General features: G+C 41.8%; 1 protein-coding gene across 2 annotated transcripts in view; it reads right to left on the bottom strand.

Annotated features, from left to right (window-relative positions):
* Window positions 1–21,079, bottom strand: part of grip1 (glutamate receptor interacting protein 1) — a 371,696-nt gene that overhangs the window by 113,437 nt on the left and 237,180 nt on the right. For both annotated transcript variants that reach the window (XM_063006172.1, XM_063006163.1), the window contains exons 6-8: window positions 16,783–16,858; window positions 9,564–9,709; window positions 1,116–1,263 (exon numbers count right to left, since the gene is read on the bottom strand). In XM_063006172.1, coding sequence (XP_062862242.1) covers window positions 1,116–1,263; window positions 9,564–9,709; window positions 16,783–16,858 — 370 coding nt within the window. The remainder of the gene's footprint in view (window positions 1–1,115; window positions 1,264–9,563; window positions 9,710–16,782; window positions 16,859–21,079) is intronic.

A 21,079-nucleotide genomic window follows, 5' to 3' on the forward strand; every position in this document is an offset into this window, starting at 1 on the left:
CAGACACAGCAGCGCTGCTGGAATTTTTAAATACCGTGTCCACTCACTGTCCACTCTATTAGACACTCTTACCTAGTTGGTCCACCTTGTAGATGTAAAGTCAGAGATGATCGCTCATCTTCTAGACCTGCATCAGTGGTCAGAGGACGCTGCCCACGGGGCACCTTTGGCTGGATATTTTTGGTTGGTGGACTATTCATACCAGCACAACACACACTAACACACCACCACCATGTCAGTGTCACTGCACTGCTGAGAATGATTTACCACCCAAATAATACCTGCTCTGTAGTGGTCCTGGGAGAGTCCTGACCATTGAGGAACAGAATGAAAGGGGGCTAACAAAGCATGCAGCAAAAATAGATGGACTACAGTCAGTAATTGTAGAACTACAAAGTGCTCCTATATTGTAGTTAGAGCTGATAAAATGGACAGTGAGTGTAGAAACAAGGAGGTGGTTTTAATGTTATGGCTGATCGGTGTATATATATTTAAATCAGTCTTTGTTATGTATTTTTATGATAGTAAACTAAAACTGATACGAAGCTGATGCCTGTGCTGGTCAAACCTTGTAAACAACTAAACAAACCCAGTACAGGCACCTATGCATTCCGGAGCAAATGGAGCAAGACCATAAAGCGAATCAGCATTTCCTTTAGTAAAGCCTAACTGATTCTTTTTAATATATAGAAAAAAACAGGAACTGTGAAAGTATGCGCTCACTAACGCACAGAACACCGCTAGTGATCACTGGATAGCAGCTGAAGCATGAAAATCAGTTATCTACAAAGCTTTAGCTGTTAATGCTCCCCCAAGGTGTCAGCCCTGAATCATCCAAAGCATTTTAGTTGTGCCCTACGGCAAAGCTTTGACTCACTCAGCAATTTGCCGTCATCATCACTCTTACAGGCTTTCTCTCAGCCTTCACAGAAGATAAGTTATTGAATTTCTTTAATTAGGCGCTTACTGAAATACACTTCAATCTTTTTAAAAATGTCACCGTCGGACAGCAGTACAGGTGCATGATCAGGTGCCTTGCACATCGATCTCAGGCAGATATCAGTTAAAGACTAAGGAGAAGTGATGGTAGAGTGATGCTGGGTGTGAGAATTTACCTGTCTGCGATGCTGGCTGGTTTCACCTTGTCGATAACAATGACCTGTTTGTTGCAGTACATGGAGGTAGAAAGAGCCACACCGAGGCTGGATCCCAATGGCTTTGCCACTTCAACAAGGAGGGGACCAGAAGCGCTGGCTATGGAGTCTGTGCACACAAAAGCAGAAAAAAAGACTAGACATCTTGTACATCCTCTTGTTCTAATAAAAAACCGGGAGCAGATGGAGTGCACTTCTAAAAGCCTAACAGGAGTCATTTCACATGACAGCTTGTTGAAAGCTGATAGTAAAATACCTAGTTACACTTTACAGCAGGGCTACTCGATTGCCAAACAAACAAACAAACAAACCCTATTTCCAGAAAAGTTGGGACACTTGGTAAAATGCAATAAAAACGGAACTCTGTAATTTGCTAATTTTCTTGAACCTTCATTTAAGAAGAAGGCCTTTATTATTTGTCATATATACATACACAGATCAGCCATAACATTAAAGCCTCCTCCTTGTTCCTACACTCACTGTCCATTTTCTCAGATCCACTTACCAAATAGAAGCACTTTGTAGTTCTACAATTACTGACTGTAGTCCATCTGTTTCTCTACCTGCCTTGTTAGCCCCCTTTCATGCTGTTTTTCAATGGTCAGGACCCCCACAGGACCACCACAGAGCAGGTATTATTTGGGTGGTGGATCATTCTCAGCACTGCAGTGACACTGCCATGGTGGTGGTGTGTTAGTGTGTGGATCAGACACAGCAATGCTTATGGGGTTTTTAAACACCACACTGTCACTGCTGGACAGAATAGTCCACCAACCAAAAACATCCAGCCAACAGCACCCCGTGGGCAGCGTCCTGTGACAACTGATGAAGGACTAAGAGGATGACCAACTCAAACAGCAGCAATAGATGATCGATCATCTCTGACTTTACATCTACAAGGTGGACCAACTAGGTAGGAGTGTCTAATAGAGTGGACAGTGAGTGGACACGGTATTTAAAAACTCCAGCAGCGCTGCTGTGTCTGATCCACTCATACCAGCACAACACACACTAACACACCACCACCATGTCAGTGTCACTGCAGGGCTGAGAATGATCCAACACCCAAATAATACCTGCTCTGTGGTGGTCCTGTGGAAGAACAGGGTGAAAGCAGGCTAAAAAGGTATGTAGAGAAATAGATGGACTACAGTCAGTAATTGTAGAACTTGGTAAGTGTAGCTGATAAAATGGACAGTGAGTGTAGAAACAAGGAGGTGGTTGTAATGTTATGGCTGATCAGTGTATACCCGTGTACAGTACAATGGAATATTTTTTGCACATATTTTTTGGTCTAAAAAATGTAATTAAACTCTGGCGACTTGTTCATACAAGAAGATAAACAGAGCAGATGTAAAATCACCTTGGCCTCAGGTCTCCTAATGATAACACCACTGCAACACCAGGAGTAAAAGGTTCAATGAAAAAAATCCACTAGTAACACATATATACGTCTGCTATTTGACATCTGTTTTACTCTGCTATAATTACTATGTTCTTATTCATTTATTTTAGATAAACACAGAGTAAATGTGCCATTCTTTTATGTTATGATATGAGTGATTGACTAAATGAGTGTTTCCCTAAGAGAACAACACAATTATCTCCTGAGGCAGATCTGATGACCATGTTACACTGGGAGTTGTGCTCAATAGACTTAATTAATGAGGGGAAACGCTTTATTCCAGCTCACACGAAGATGCTTTTTAAGAATCTTACAGTGGTGATCACATTGAGATGTGCTGTCTAACCCTGTGTTCACACTGGCTTCAACTTTTCGCCTCTCTTTGCTGAAATCATCGCCCTGCATTCACACCAGCAATATCATTATCGAGTGTGGGTGTTTGTATGTAAAATTTTACTGACACCAAGAAAAAAAAGAAGAAACGCTATGGCAGTATATAGTACCTTACTGGTTAGTAGCTACAGAGCATTGTTTGTTTGTTTATTTGGATTTTTAACGTCATGTTTTAGACTTTGGTTACATCCACGACCGAAACCGTAGTTACTCTTTACACAAAGTTCATCACTTCACAAGGTTATATCGAACACAGTCATGGACAATTTTGTATCTCTAATTCACCTCACTTGCATGTCTTTGGACTGTGGGAGGAAACCGGAGCACCCGGAGTAAACCCACACAGACATGGGGAAAACATGCAAACTCCACACAGAAAGGACCCGGACCGCCACACCTGGGGATCGAACCCTGGACCTTCTTTTGCTGTAAGGCGACAGTGCTACCCACTTAGCCACTGTGCAGCCTGTACAGAGCATTTAGAAAAAAACAAATTGAGCACAAATCGGATACAAATCGGATACCTTTCCACCCAGTTTTTACCACAAATCAGATGTGTTCCTACTATATAAACAATCCTGGAAGGAAATGGCTTGTCTGTCATTTTCACCCCTGCGTAGTCCATTACTGTCTGTGCTATCAGTAAAATTGGGTCTTATTTTAGTGGAAAGTTAACACAGATACAATGTATTCTCTTTTATCTCTTGTAGGACCTACTATCTACAGACATCCCAAGTTGCAAAAACTCATTTCAGGGAGGTACCCCCGACCCGGACCTCGAACCCCGACCCCTCAAGCCAAAAAAAAAAGAAGCTAAAAAACCTCTCGCACACACCAAAGGATATGGGTGATAACAGAACTTTTAGGAGCTGCTAACTGAGCAACTAAGCTAACTGTTCGCGTCACAAACACATTAATGTGTACTACATAGTGCACTAGATAGTGTGAAAGATAATAGATTTAGGTTCCCTACATAGTGCACTAGATTGTATATTAGAAAATAATTTATGTTCCTTTCTTAGTGCACTAGATAGTGTACTAGATAATAGACTTATGTTTCTTACATAATGCTTGAGGTAGCGTATATTAGTTAACGGATTTAGGTTCCCTACATAGTGCACTAAATTGTATATCAGATAACGGATTTATGTTCCTGACATAGTGCACTAGATAGTATTTTAGATATGAATTTATGTTCCCTACGTAGTGCACTAGATAGTGAATTAGACAATTGGTTTATGTTCCCTACACAGTGCACTAGATTGTATATCAGATCACGGATTTATGTTCCCTACATAGTGCACTAGATATTGTATTAGATAACGCATTCATGTTCACTACATAGTGCACTAGAAAGTATAACTAGATGATGATTTGTGTTCCTTACATAGTGCACTAGATAGTGTATTACATAATTAATTATGTTCCCTACATAGTGCACTAAATTATATATCAGATAACGGATTTATGTTCCCTACATAGTGCACTAAATTGTATATCAGATAACGGATTTATGTTCCCTACATAGTGCACTAGACAGCATATTAGACGATTGATTTATGTTCCCTACACAGTGCGCTAGATTGTATATCAGATAACTGATTTAATACGCGATCGGGGAAAAAAGTCTGTGTCGCCTGCGTGTGCGCTCTTGGCCGCTCGTTCTAGATTCCGAGAGATTTTATCTGACTTGCGGACATCAGGGAGCCGCTATGTATTGTATATGCAAGAGACTCCCGGAACTTCCGGGAGACTTGGGATGTCTGTATCTAGGAACCAAAAATGGTTTCATGATGGCAGAGCTTAAGCATGTACCACTCTGCTTAGCGCTGCATGCAACCTCAAGACGTACTACGTCTGCCATCTTACCAACGTCACGTGATGCATGACATCTCATCGCCACATTTATAAAAATTTTAAAATCGGACAAAATTAATTCTGTCGTTCTCCACAAAGCTACTCATAACGTTATTCATGGTTGTACTTAATCATAACATGTTTAATGTTTGTCTTACTCTGCTTTCCGACATCTTTCTTCTATGCTACGAACGCCTTTGCAGCTCAGTTGAATTATGGGATAGATTAACGGCCCTTAAGTGTGCGTCAAATGCATACTCAAAAATGGTTGCCCAGCCAGTAGGTCATCTGGGTACTGTTTAATGAATACTACGTATTCAGACATACTAACCGCTTTCGCACACTACTTTCGAGTACTGTTCAGAATGAAAGTATGCGATTTTGGACGCAGCCATTGTTTAGGTACTAATTTGCATAAAGTTAAACTTAGCTTATTGACTCCACCCACTTTACATCACTAATGTTTGCATTGCCTCCTGTCTCCAGAATTCGCCAGCTTTAACTGAAAATGAATGACAGCCTGTCGCTTTGTCACAACACATTGCTGCAAGTGTGAAGGCAGTGTAACACTCGTAATGCATGTTTACACCAACAAAAAAGAGAGAATTCTGACAAATTACCACTTGTTTTAAGGCAAAAAAGAAGGTATTAACTTTTAGGTGTAACATCAATCCCTAATTCATTTTGTTTTAATGCTCAGTGCAGAAGTAAATTTGAGTGCTGCTTGTTCTTTGGATTCTAACATAAACATACAGTGATTTACTGTAACATTAGCACATATCTGAATTTCTGAGTCAGAACAATTTGCATCATAACCTTAATCTCCAGGCGATATAAAACAAAAGGGATAGCCATTTTTCTCTGTACATTTTGTGGACGATCAGCTAGAGAGTTTCATTATAGAGAGAAGCTGTGGTTGAGAAGTCAAAAGATTTAGGTTTACGAGCCTTAAGCTGTCATTTAAACTTTATGGAGCGCTCATCCAGATAAAAAGAGGAATCAATATCAGTCATACGCCACAAACAAGGCTGAAATTATGAAAGCAATGCCCCACACTGAACTGGTGAAGGTAACACAGAAATGCCAACTACAGATTAACCAGGCAAAAAAAATTAATAAATAAGTAAATAAAAGGTAGCACTTGTGTAAATACACTGATCAGCCTTAACATTAAAACCACCTCCTTGTTTCCACACTCTTCCACTTACTGACTGTAGTTCATCTGTTTCTCTGCATGCTTTGTTAGCCCCCTTTCATGCTGTTCTTCAATGGTCAGGACTCTCCCAGGACCACTACAGAGCAGGTATTATTTGGGTGGTGGATCATTCTCAGCACTGCAGTGACACTGACATGGTGGTGGTGTGTTCGTGTCTGTTGTGCTGGTATGAGTGGATAAGACAATGCAACGCTGATGGAGTTTTTAAACACCTCACTGTCGCTGCTGGACTGAGAATAGTCCACCAACCAAAAACATCCAGCCGGCAGCATCCTGTGACCACTGATGCAGGTCTAGAATATGACCAACTCAAACAGCAGCAATAGATGAGCGATCGTCTCTGACTTTACATCTACAAGGTGGATACCAACTAGGTAGGAGTGTCTAATAGAGTGGACAGTGAGTGGACACAGTATTTAAAAACTCCAGCAGCGCTGCTGTGTCTGATCCACATACTGTATACCAGCACAACACACACTAATACACCACCACCATGTCATTGTCACTGCAGTGCTGAGAATGACCCACCACCTAATGCCTAGTTCACACTACACGATTTTTGGCCAGATTTCGCTCGGCGACCGGTCGGCGCTAGATTTGCCGGCTCGGGAGCAACTCGGCGTTCGCTCGGCGATCAAAACTCTGCACTCAGTCGCTATGTGTGAACGTTCGCTCGGCGACCGGATTGAGATATCTAGCATGTCAGATATCTGATCTCAGTTGCACATCTGGCAATGAGTGCTCTGTCGAACAGCCAATGAGAACGCAAGATACGGTGTGAGGGGAAACGCAGGAGAGGAGGGTACCGGTACATAATATAGACAGGGGCGTAATATAGTTTATATCAGAATACACCGGCACACACAAGTTTTACAGTATTTCTGACTTGATCGTTCTCTACAAAACACCAACGTTGCATTGCAAAAATATTAATTAACCTCCAACTTACTATAGAACAATCCATACTGTTCGTGTTGCCAAATCCACTCAGATTCATTTATTTTTCCTGCTTGATTTTACGCTGCACATCAGCGCAGAAACACTTTGATCACTCGCTACTTGTTGACGTGCATTTTTGGACGTGGTATCATTAAACCTCTCGTCACTTCTCGCGTTTGTTTTCGTGACAAAACGTAGTTTGGGAGACCAGAGAAGCTCGCCTGTGATTCCAGTTGGTGATAGATCGTGTAGTGTGAAACCCCCTATCGCCGATCAGTCGTGTAGTATGAAATATACACAGACTGAGAGACTCCCGAGTGCAAAAGATTCAGTTGTGTAGTGTGAACTGTACAGCGACCCGACAAATCAGAAAGTCGTGTAGTGTGAACTTGGCATAAATGATACCTGTTCTGTAGTGGTCCTGTGGGGGTCCTGACCATTGAAGAACTGGGTGAAAGAAGGCTAACAAAGCATGCAGAGAAACAGATAGACTACAGTCAGTATTTGTAGAACTACACTACAAAGTGCTTCTAAATGGTAAGTAGAGCTGATAAAATGGACAGTGAGTGTAGAAACAAGGAGGTGGTTTTAATGTTATGGCTGATCAGTGTATGATTAAAAAGACATCTGCATTTTCTGCATTCCTGCTTTCTTAGGAATCATGTCGATACGCAAATTTACGCAATGCTGTTTCCATCATGTCCCCTCTAGTGCACAGCACTGAAAGAAAATCCATCACTTCCAGTTCAGAGCACAACAAAGATATTAGAATGATATGGGTTAGCCACTGGGTTAGCCTGAACCTTACATTATCGATCACTCGTTCACTTACTCGATTGTTTGCTCACCCACTCACTGACTCAAGCACGGAGACAAACATTGTCATTAAGTCATTTGTATCCATTTGTTTACCCTGGCATTTGGAAATCCAATCAAAATGTATTGACTTGAAAAAAAAAAGAAGTTAAATGTAGCAGCTGCTGTCACGCCAAGTCAATGTACACATATGCTGCATTCCTAAGAACTCTATAAAGTACATGATTTTATGAGATGTGTGTAGTAACTTGCAAGTAATCTGGAACATGTACTTTTTGAAAACCCAGGATGGGCAATTTTTCACTCAACAGATACATTCGTACCTGTTATTAATGAAGTAGAAGATGCTAGAACAGGGTTTTCAACCTTTTTGGACATGCGCCCCGTTCCCTGTCTCGACCTTGAACCCCAAAATCAACCCTCGCCCAGAAACCATTGTGAAAGCTTTAGACAAGCTAAAATAATATAATTAATGTTGTGCACATCATACAAACAATGCAATTTTATTGATATTTACTTCAAAAAGACAATACAACCCTACCTTATTCAATGCAACAGCTTAGCCTGTTTATGCGAGCACATCATAGAAATTCGGTGTTCAATATCAGTTACAGCTAGTCCTATATTGTAAGCTGTACTTGCTTTTGATGTAGATGAGAGCAGAAAATTTTACTTCACAGAGCCAGTTTGCCAGTTCAGAATACTTTGCTTTGACTGATTGACTATTGATGTAGATTGATTATCGGCATCGGTGCTATCGGAATGGATGGCCTCGTTTGTGGAGTCCTCGGCTGAAACAACGCAGTCATTGTTTTAGTCATCGATTTATCTTCACTGTGAGCCCTGATTTTAAGTTTTAATAGCCAATGGTCTTTTTCCAGACCAAGCTGGATAACATTAGACTTGAGACCCTGCGCTCTGACCCCAGCTTCCAAACAAGCTGAAATACGTGAAGAAAGAATTTCGTTGTACTGTACACCTGCATATGTACACCGATCAGCCATTACATTAAAACCGCCTCCTTGTTTCTACACTCACTGTTCATTTAATCAGCTTCACTTACAATACAGAAGCACTTAGTAGTCCAACTGTTTCTCTACATACCTTTTTAGCCTGCTTTCACCCTGTTCTTCAATGGTCAGGACCCCCACAGGGGGTAGATGTAAAGTCAGAGACGATCACTCATCTATTGCTGCTGTTTGAGTTGGTCATCTTCTAGACCTTCATCAGTGGTCACAGAATGCTGCCCATGGGGCGCTGCTGGCTGGATAATTTTGGTTGGTGAACAATTTTTTGTCCAGCAGTGACAGTCTAAAAACTTCTCAAAAACTCCTTAAAAACACACCACCACCATGTCATTGTCACTGTAGTGCTGAGAATGATCCACCACCCAAATAATACCTGCTCTGTAGTGGTCCTGGGAGAGTCCTGACCATTGAAGAACAGCATGAAAGGGGGCTAACAAAGCATGCAGAGGAACAGATGGACTACAGTCAGTAATTGTAGAACTACAAAGTGCTTCTATATGGTAAGTGGAGCTGATAAAATGGACAGTGAATGTAGAAACAAGGAGGTGGTTTTAATGTTATAGCTGATCAGTGTATATTATTTTTATATAGAGAGAGCATATTGTATAAAATTCATTTTATTTTGCTGTATGTACACTGTATGTCAAATCCAAGTAACAGTTTTGTAATAAAATCAAACATTCATTACGATGAAGTGGGTAGTCAAAACAAACAAATGCATTGAAAGAGACTTGCAGTTAAAAACATAATCTTACCCATGATGGACACGTCATACTCAATCAGTAGTGTTGCTTCCTGACCGCACTGCTTGAGAATACTCATTGCCTCGGCGTGGGAGGTGCCGTGCAGACGAATGCCATCAATGCTTAACAGCCTGTCGCCTGGTTTGATTGTGCCTTCCCTGGTAAAAGAGAAAGACCCAACACACATTAACACACCACACACACAAACAGTTAAACACAGCTGTCCAAAGCTGCTTAGACTTAATCCTCTTTAAACACACATAAAAGTGAGAGTAAAGCCATGGCTGCTTAAACATTATTGGGGGAAAAACTTCCAGTGAGAGTTTTATTGGAGTAGAAAAAGTTAACAAGGCACTAGAAGACTTGATTGCCAACCTAGATGTCATTACGCTGGATGGCTCTTGTTTCAGTGCTGCACTTAAGCATGCTGTAGAGCCACTGAGAATTATTAGCATAGACTTCTGTGCACCTTTACATAATGCCATTCTTTATTTATTCGCTAGTCCCTTTAGAACAGTCGATCTTGTCCACGCTTGGATGAGCTCACCCAAAAATTTAGGCTAAAGCTCTTAAAAAGAGCCTATTATGAAACTTGATGCCAGGGTCAACCTACTAAATGAATCATGCATATTATGCAACAGCTTTTAATATGGAGAGAGAAGAGTTAAAACATGCTTCATCAAACCATGTGATGCCAATCACCATATTGTTTTAAATTGCTGCCCATGTGGCATCATTGACCAGTTCAACACACTAAAAAATTAGATTAGGTCACTGGAATTAATAAAGGACAGAGGATTGCCTTCCTAAGATAGCAGCTGACAACTTAAGTATTTAGCATACAAAAGTTTATCCCAACCGGTCCCATACCTCAGAGTGAGCTTGCTTGAGAGAGGGTGAGACACATTCTGGCCCCATTACAGAAAAAGCTGGTAAGTACATGAAGCCAGCAGTATGTACTCAGGGGACATTGCTCACTTTTCTATCTATGGTCAAGCTACAAGCAGCTCTTTTCTCTTTTGTTTGCCTGCACTTTACCACAACCTACAACAAACAAATGTTCTTTATCAATGGACGTTTTGCATTGTCTCCCTTTTTCCTTCCGACTTTTTTTAGTGCGTCCAATTGCATTACACTTCCTTTCTACCAATGCTGATCCCCACTTCTGATTGAGATGAGCGAGACTGTCACACACCCCCTCCGACACGGGTGCAGTAGCCGACTGCATCTTTTCACCTGCACTAGGCGAGTTCATATGCGGATCAGCTTTGTGTACGGAGAGCCACACCCTGATCAACACACTCTTTCCCCATCTCTGTGCAAGCGCCATCAGCCAGCAGAGGTCGCAGTTGCACCAGTTATGAGAGAGTCCCTATCCAGCTTCCCCACCCTGTATGAATAACAAGCCAACCGTTGTTCATGTAGCCGCCCAGCCCAGCCGAATGGCAGAGCTGAGTTTCGAACCGATGAGTTCGAAATGTCAGCTCTGGTATGATAGCGTGCGTTCTACCGCTGCGCCACCTGAGTGGCCAAAATAAGTTAAATTTAAAAGGGCAGTAGCCTAGTGGTTGAACCAATAAAAGGTCATTGGTTTAGCCCTCACGACTGCCAGGTTGCCACTTTTGGGCCCCTGAGCAAGGCCCTTAACCCTCAATTGCTTAGATGTAGCACTGTAGGGCAATATACTGTCACAGTAATATAAGGATAAAAGCGTCTGCTCAATGCTAAAAATGTAAATGTATAATTATATTATTTAAATTGGGAACCTCAAGGGTAAGGGGGCTCTGTGCATGGTGGGAGCCATTTAAGAGCTTTTCCACATTAGAGGTCATGCCTTTGTGCGTAGCTTATTTTGGCGCAGTAGTGTGTGATCTACCCATTTTCTTAACTGACCATCATCTGTGCCTTGAGTCACTCTGCACTGCCTAGCTTGGATGGCAGATGGGGCACTGAGGCACAGATGCGTATGATCTGTCAATCTCTCTTGCTGCTTTTTGGGCCTCATGATGGAACCACACTGGGAAATCAGACTGCCCCATCAACAGTGTGACATCCCTTTTCCAGAGAGGACTCACCCATAAAACGAACTCAAATGCAATAGGCGCCAGTTTCACAGTAACAGTTCCACTTCTGCATAATGGATCTAGCAGGTTCTGACAGTTCCATTTCTGTTCTATTTCCAAAGGCTGGTTTGTCACAGACGACCAGAGCTGCCTGTCTTATTGCGACATTCAGTTCTCAGTTCTGTGCAGATGTGTTCGTGTCTGTCATTTGTTGCTTTGTTTCTTGTAACCTGGCAACATGTTTATTTGCGATAGTCTCCTCATTTTGTTAGTGGCTTTTAAGTCACAGTACTGTTCTACCTTGATAAAAGTGGTAGCCTAGTGGGTAGAGCTTTGGGCTATCAAGACAAAGGTTGAGAGTTCGAATCTCAGCTCTGCCATGCTGCCACTGTTGAGCCCTTGAGCAAGGCCCTTTACCCTCTCGGCTCCAGGGGTGCAGAACAATGGCTGACCCTGCGCTCTGACCCCAGCTTTTAAATGAGCTGGGATATGGGATATGTGTACACATGTATATGTATATATGACAAATAAAGGCGTTCTATTCTAAATATCAGCACATGGGTTCTGTTTCCATGTATTTGTGGGATTCGCCTTGAGTTCTTGTAGAAAGTCCACAAAGTTGAATCAGTTCATCTGGACACAAGTTTGTTGTAGAGATACGTTTCGCCACTCATCCAAGTGACTTCTTCAGTCTGAGCTGGTGGTGAATACCCCAACCTTATATGCAGCCGATTTGCATGACGACTGATTGCATAACAATGGAACCGGTGATCAGGTCCATATGCAAATCACAATGAGCATTAATTACAATGGTCATGTGTGCCATTCACACATGATTGGGGTATAGCTCATATTACGGCGTTGTAAGATGGTGAGAGATGTACTCTCAGGCCCCCTCCCCGGTTCAGGGATGGTCGTTCCTTCTTCACATAGATGGCCTCTTTGACTCCCCGTTCAAACCAGCGTTCCTCCTTGTCAAGGATCTGCACATCGTCATCATTAAATGAGTGGCCGCTGGCTTGCAGGTGAGTGTAAACGGCGGAGTCCTGGCCAGAAGAGGTTGAAACGAGGTGAAACGTATCTCTACAGCAAACTTGTGTCCAGATGAACTGATTTAACTTTGTGGATTTGTGTACCTGGATTATTGAGCATGCATCAAGAGATTCTTGTAGAAAGGCACGTTCCAGCCCCATTAGATTACTTTTATCTTTCCTGCTTATTCATTAGTATTAAAAGCACAGTAAGTGAAAACAAATTATGTAATTGTACTATGTAAAACAGCTAATGATGGCATTAAAACAATAAATACACAAAATATAGATTTAAAACATCATATACAAGAGAAATGTAGCCCTGTTCACCTATACCTATACAGGCTCCAAACTTATAATGGAATCTGAGGAGACTAAGCGGCACTAAGCTCCAGGTCAGAGCTGAACAATAATGAAAAAGAAATTTAGAATGACTGAGGGCTCTGCACTTATCTAATCGCTTAGAGGGCAAATAAGGACAAAAATCGTTTTATGTCTGGCAAAGGACATACCATTACTTGAGTGTCTTGTAAAATGCTACATTAACCCTGTAATGCTAACTGAATTTGGATGTGAATGATCCATCTGTGGCTTGTGAAGGAAAAATTGCAGTGTGTTTAAAATCAGCAAAAGGGAAGAATAAAGCTATGAAATTTAACTGTTAAATACAATTTCTACACAGAAGCTTTAGAGAGAAGTAATAAAAAATGAAGTAAGCATACATGTAAGAGAGGTGTACAAAAGACAGCAGTCAAAGTACAGTGGTACCTGGTAACTTAACGTCCCCTAAACTCAAAATCTTTAAAACTCAACACCCTTCGTCAAGAAATTTAAACTTAAACTCAACATGTGTGCGTTTGTTTGTTTATTAGGATTTTAACGTCATGTTTTACACTTTGGTAACATTCATGACAGGAACTGTAGTTACTCATTACACAAGGTTATATCAAACACAGTCTTGGACAATTTAGTGTCTCCAATTCACTTCACTTGCATGTCTTTGGACTGTGGGAGAAAACCGGAGCACCCAGAGGAAACCCACATGGACACGGGGAGAACATGCAAACTCCACACAAAAAGGACCCGGACCGCCTCACCTGGGGATCGAACCCAGGACTTTCTTGCTGTGAGGCGACAGTGCTACCCACTGAGCCACTGTGCCGCCCTCAACGTGTGTGCGACTGCTGCTTTGTTCAGCGCTTGGCTTGAGCTGTGGGGTAAAACGTCATCAAAGTGTGAATATGAGACGAATCTGCATTTGTGTGGAATAACCATCAAATCCACTCTGAAAGCTGAACTAGACTATCTGTGTTTAACTGGATTTAAAGTGGATTGACAGTAAAGGTAAAGAGCAGGTTTTATTGTATTTTAATATTAATTTATAACTGTTTTTTAATTGTATTTCAGTGTTATTTAAAGAGATAAAGAGAGATATACTTTATTTGTCATATATACATATACAGGTGTACAGTACAATTAAATTCTTTCTTCGCATATCCCAGCTTGTTTGGAAGCTAGGGTCAGAGCGCAGGGTCAGCCATCGTACAGCGCCCCTGGAGCAGACAGGGTTAAGGGCCTTGCTCAAGGACCCAACAGTGGCTGCATAGCAGAGCCTGGATTTGAACCGCCAATCTTCCGGGTTGATAGCCCAAAGCTCTACCCACTAGGCTACCACTGTCCCTACTATTTATATTATGTTTGTGTTATTTTCAGTGTATCAAAAACAACCCCATAATTTTACATCAGCCTAAAATATATGCAGTTCCACAGGACCACGGAAAACATTATTAGGTTTTCCATTTTCCATACATCCTTATGGGAAAAAATACCTTAAAACTCAATGCCTTTTAAACTCAATGCCACTCCCAGAACCCATTATCGTTGAGTTTCAAGATACCACTGTAGTATAATTCTCAGATTGGTGCTGAAGTAAAAGAATAGGGGGTAATAGGGGGACACAGACAGACCAATTTATTTACCACATTATTTTCAGTTATTAAACTTTTTTTTTTCATTATGAAAAGGTTTGTGGTGGGTAAAGAGCCACTTGGAAACATTGCACCCTGGAGAGGGCCCCTATTCATCACACATACTTACGTGAGAATCTACAGCTTTCTCACTGACAACATTAAGAAAGGTCCTAAGTCCTCTCTTTTATTTAAAACGGTCTGAAACTAAAAAAATACAATCTGACAGAAAAGGGAAAAAGATTGCTGGTGCACAATGGGCAAAAGGCACACAGTAACTACCCTGGACAGGGCGCCAGTCCATCGCAGGGCAGGCACACATACACACAGACATACACTCACCCATTCACCTATAGGACAATTCAGTAACTCCAATTAACCTGACTGCATGCTTTTGGACTGCGAGAGGAAACCGGAGCTCCAGGAGGAAACCCACACAGACACGGGGGGAACATGCAAACTCCACACAGAAAGGACCCGGACCGCCCGCCTGGGAATCAAACCCAGAACCTTCTTGCTGTGAGGCGACAGTGCTACCCACCGAGCCACCGTGCCACCCGACCTAAAAATATCAACTTATAAATAAAAGTGACAAATGAAAATAAATCATTTGTTTAAAAGAACTGCAGAATTGAATCAAAATTATATTTAAACTGAAAAAACACTCCTTCACTCGTTCCTATTTTATATATGTTGTATATTTTTCAAGTCCAAGACTTTCAGTTTCTTTTTTTATTAACAACGTAACTAAATTTGTCCCAAAAACAAAGACATAAGGAGGACATGCAAAACTCCTGAGGGAAGTGGCTGATTAAACCCAGGTCCCGAGGAACTTGATGCTTTGCTGGCGCACTACCAGAGGCATCATCACGTCGCCCTATTACTTTTTTGTTAATCTGCCAGATGCTGCATTAGTTACGATGCATGTAGAATCTTATTAAGATCTAATGCAAGGGCAGCATGATGCATCCTAATTCAATTATTCACTGAATTAATATTCTAAGATACTGTTTTTATATTTTTAGCAAGCCTATTTGGAGGGTTCGGTGGGAAGCAATGTCACCTCGTAGCATGAAGATCATGGGTTTGATTTCCAGCTAAATAAAATGCCTTAAAACAGAATGCTTTTATTTGTCATATATACATATACAGGTGTACGATACAACGACATTCTTTCTATGCATATACCAGCTTGATTCTGGAAGCTGGGGTCAGAGCTCGGGTCAGCCATTGTATGCCCCCCCTGGAGCAAACAGGGTTAAGGGCCTTGTTTAAGGGCCCAACAGTGGCTGCATGGCAGAGCTGGGATATGAACTCTCAACCTTTCAGTTGATAGCCCAAAGCTCTACCCACTAGGCTACCACTGTCCCAAAAAATTAGATAAAGTGGTCCAGATCCTTTTTGTGTGGAATTTGTATGTTCTCTCCGTTCAGGGTCCTTACACAGCGTTTGAAGACCCCACCCACATAGTCTGGTCATCCCACCCTAGCAGAGACGTGTCTGCTGCAGGCACTGGCAATTATGCCCGCTAGATGGCGCCCAGCTGACCGGTGCCAACGCAGAGTTTCAAACCGAGGAGTTCAGAATCTTGGTGCTGGTGCACTAGCAGAATATACCCAACTGGTTTTCATGTCGAACACAGTCATGGACAATTTTGTATTTCCAATTTACCTTACTTGCATGTATTTGGGAGGAAACCAGAGCTCCCGGAGGAAACCCACGCAGACATGGGGAGAACAGGCAAACTTCACACAGAAAGGACCCAGACCGCCCCACCTGGGAATCAAACCCAGGACCTTCTTGCTGTAAGCCACTGTGCCGCCCAATAAATAAATAAATAAATAGATAAATAAACAAACTTATTTTCATAAAACCCACAACAAACCCACAATGAAGGTATGAAATAACTATAACAGTCACAGAAACAGAAACGTTACAGAAATCAATAAAATCTTAATACTGCCTTGACATAAATGTCCCACGCTTTTCATGTAAAAGCCGTCTTATACTCAAATCCCATAAAGACACCAAGAGGTCATCAATAAAAAATCTAACAATGTAGTAATAGGATGAAAGTAATATCGATCTATATGTTTTCTGAACGTCCCAGAGCAGATATTTGATTTATGTCATGATACTGAATTGCTTCATAATAGAACGACCATCTCACCTATCAGCAGGGCCACCGGGTCTGATTGTTGTTATGGTAACTGGGCGAGATTTGTTCCTGTCTTCGTGGGCACCTCCTGTGGGAAAATGCACAACATTATTAGCACTCCTGACGAATGTTGTCATAAAGATAAACAGATTGTGGATGCGCTCATGGGAACAAACCAACCCCAGGCACACTGCATGGTCAAAAGTATTCAGACATCTGGCCATAACCTTGTTACTTAACATCCCATTTTAAATCAAATGGTATTAAAATACATGATTTTGTCTGCTAGAACAAGAGCCACATTTCTGAGAAGGCTTTCCACAAGACTTGTCTATGAGAATTTGTGCCTATTCAGTCAAAATTAGCATTTGTATGGCTGGGCACTGATTTTGGCCTCAACCAGTTCATTCCAAAGCTGTTCAGTGGGGCTGAGGTCAGGGCTCTGTTCTGTGCAGGCCACTGGAGTTGCTGAAAGATACCAGATTGCATCAAAGGAGAGCACGTCGCTCTACACGCCTCTTCCGACACGTGCACAGCCCTTCTCTTCTCGCCCCTGCTTTCTGCACAGGCGTCTCTTCTGCCAATCAGGGTCCTTACACAGCGTACGAAAATCTCACCCCACACACCCACACACAGCCCGGCCCCCACCCTGCAGATACGGTGGCCAATTAGTATCTGCTGCAGACACTGCCAATTATGCCCGCCGGAAACACGCCACTAGAGTTTCTTTATGTCTTTATAGATCTTGCTTTGTGCACAGGAACACGGTCAGAGTGGAACAGAAAAGGGCCCTCCCTAAACTGTTGCTATAGTCAGAAGCATATAAATAAATAAAATAAATAAGATAAGAATGCCTTATGTGTATTTGTCATATATACATACATCCACGTGTTCAGTACAACAAAATTCTTTCTTCGCGTATCCCAGCTTGTTTGGAAGCTGGGGTCAGAGAGCAGGGTCAGCCATTGTAGAAAAAACTAATTAAATAAACAAATTTAAACAGGCACATATACAGTGTATCACAAAAGTGAGTACACCCCTCACATTTCTGCAAATATTTTATTATATCTTTTCATGGGACAACACTATAGACATGAAACTTGGATATAACTTAGAGTAGTCAGTGTACAACTTGTATAGCAGTGTAGATTTACTGTCTTCTGAAAATAACTCAACACACAGCCATTAATGTCTAAATGGCTGGCAACATAAGTGAGTACACCCCACAGTGAACATGTCCAAATTGTGCCCAAAGTGTCAATATTTTGTGTGACCACCATTATTATCCAGCACTGTCTTAACCCTCCTGGGCATGGAATTCACCAGAGCTGCACAGGTTGCTACTGGAATCCTCTTCCACTCCTCCATGATGACATCACGGAGCTGGTGGATGTTAGACACCTTGAACTCCTCCACCTTCCACTTGAGGATGTGCCACAGGTGCTCAATTGGGTTTAGTCCATCACCTTTACCTTCAGCTTCCTCAGCAAGGCAGTTGTCATCTTGGAGGTTGTGTTTGGGGTCGTTATCCTGTTTGAAAACTGCCATGAGGCCCAGTTTTCAAAGGGAGGGGATCATGCGCTGTTTCAGAATGTCACAGTACATGTTGGAATTCATGTTTCCCTCAATGAACTGCAGCTCCCCAGTGCCAGCAACACTCATGCAGCCCAAGACCATGATGCTACCACCACCATGCTTGACTGTAGGCAAGATACAGTTGTCTTGGTACTTCTCACCAGGGCGCCGCCACACATGCTGGACACCATCTGAGCCAAACAAGTTTATCTTGGTCTCGTCAGACCACAGGGCATTCCAGTAATCCATGTTCTTGGACTGCTTGTCTTCAGCAAACTGTTTGCGGGCTTTCTTGTGCGTCAGCTTCCTTCTGGGATGACGACCATGCAGACCGAGTTGATGCAGTGTGCGGCGTATGGTCTGAGCACTGACAGGCTGACCTCCCACGTCTTCAACCTCTGCAGCAATGCTGGCAGCACTCATGTGTCTATTTTTTAAAGCCAACCTCTGGATATGACGCCGAACACGTGGACTCAACTTCTTTGGTCGACCCTGGCGAAGCCTGTTCCGAGTGGAACCTGTCCTGGAAAACTGCTGTATGACCTTGGCCACCATGCTGTAGCTCAGTTTCAGGGTGTTAGCAATCTTCTTATAGCCCAGGCCATCTTTGTGGAGAGCAACAATTCTATTTCTCACATCCTCAGAGAGTTCTTTGCCATGAGGTGCCATGTTGAATATCCAGTGGCCAGTATGAGAGAATTGTACCCAAAACACCAAATTTACCAGCCCTGCTCCCCATTTACACCTGGGACCTTGACACATGACACCAGGGAGGGACAACGACACATTTGGGCACAATTTGGACATGTTCACTGTGGGGTGTACTCACTTATGTTGCCAGCCATTTAGACATTAATGGCTGTGTGTTGAGTTATTTTCAGAAGACAGTAAATCTACACTGCTATACAAGCTGTACACTGACTACTCTAAGTTATATCCAAGTTTCATATCTATAGTGTTGTCTCATGAAAAGATATAATGAAATATTTGCAGAAATGTGAGGGGTGTACTCACTTTTGTGATACACTGTAACATATAACAGGCTATATAAATGATTTATTACACCTGTTACCAATTGTCTAATATAACTACAGAGGAACGTCTCAACACTTTTGGCCATATAGTGTATTTCTATATGCTGTAGAGCAGGGTATTTTTCAAGCAACCCGCATTTTGTCTATGATTTTTACCGCGACCCAGGCAACACAAACAATGCAGTAAAATTAAACACAAAACTAAACATACTTAATTAATAAGTAATGAAATTGGTGGCAATCTGGTTCCCCTGTGGTTTACAAGATGTAACATAAACCCTCCACACGGGGGCTTGCATGTACAGGTTGATTTTGTGTTTATGTAACTGTTAAAATTAATTAAAATTCATTCAATTTCTCTGCGACCCATTTCTTTGGCGCCCGACCCACCGCAGGGTCACGACCCAGGCTTCGAAAAACCCTGCTGTAGAAAACCTGGGGCAGTGGAAATGGTTCCTCAGTGTTAACACACATTCTGTTTCATGCAGACATAAATCAACTGGACTCACTGGAATATATATGGGAGTACATTTAGATCCACAGGGAGTTACATTTTGCTTGCCTATTCTGTTCTACATACTGGGACATTGTGCTAAAGCTTTAAAACTTAATGTTGGAAACAAAATTGCTTTTAGATTGCTCTACACCTTTTAAATACACACAGCAGGACTTCAAATGATGTCCAGCTGAGATTTTGAATTGTCTGGGTAAACAGATTGGTGGTGGTTATTTTAAACACAAGATTTGAGTTTATGATTATAATGCATATCTATAAAAATGTAAATATACATGTTTTGTATTATAAATGGTTTTATTTCTTTTTTTTAAGGCTTTTCAAAATTAATAATAGGGTCACATCTGCAGCTGAAACAATTTCTTGGTGGTGCAGTGATCTAATGCCCTAGACAAGTGGACATAATTTCACCTGCTTCTATCTCATTAAGAGTATTCTGGTTTCCATTCATCCCCTCAAAACATGCAGATGGTAGATTGGCTGCTCTAAATTGCCCCAGGGTATGAGTTAGTGACTAAATAAGTAAGTTTTAACTGCTGTTCAGATTGCATTTATTATTTCTGACTTGGCATTTTCCATTTTTGTCCATTAGTGTCCAGTGTATTTATTTTAATTATAATTCATCTGCCACCTGCATCACCCCCAAGCTGCTCAAAGAGGGCTGCAGAACAGCACCCACGCTCTTTGACATGCATGGAGTCACTGGCTGCTTCTTCACACTAGCCAGTGTGAGCTGCTCTACTATTCATACCAGCGACTTGACCAGACACCAGACATCACTGTTGCATCAGCACCAGAAACCATGTATGACCCTGCATCCCTAAGACACAAGCGTCTCTGTTAAGGTCTCGGCTACAGGAGGTACTTCATTACCAAAAGGGAAGCATTTATACTATATTACATTAGATTGATTTTACAAACCTATTGGAAATTAATGTGACTGAATGACTCAAAATAAATCATTAGCCCTGTCCATGTAGTATATATATAATAATGTACACTATATATGTATATATATATACAGTATATATATATATATATATATATAATGTACACTGATGCTGTATAAACTTTGCATCCTATTGATCAATAAAAAGAGACCTTGAGACCTCCAAAATGACCCACACTGACCAGAAATCATTTGGGTGGTGGGACATTCTCAGCACTGCAATGACACTAAGGTGGT

The sequence above is a fragment of the Trichomycterus rosablanca genome, chromosome 1 (genome assembly GCF_030014385.1).
Source record: "Trichomycterus rosablanca isolate fTriRos1 chromosome 1, fTriRos1.hap1, whole genome shotgun sequence".
NCBI classification, from domain to species: Eukaryota; Metazoa; Chordata; class Actinopteri; order Siluriformes; family Trichomycteridae; genus Trichomycterus; species Trichomycterus rosablanca.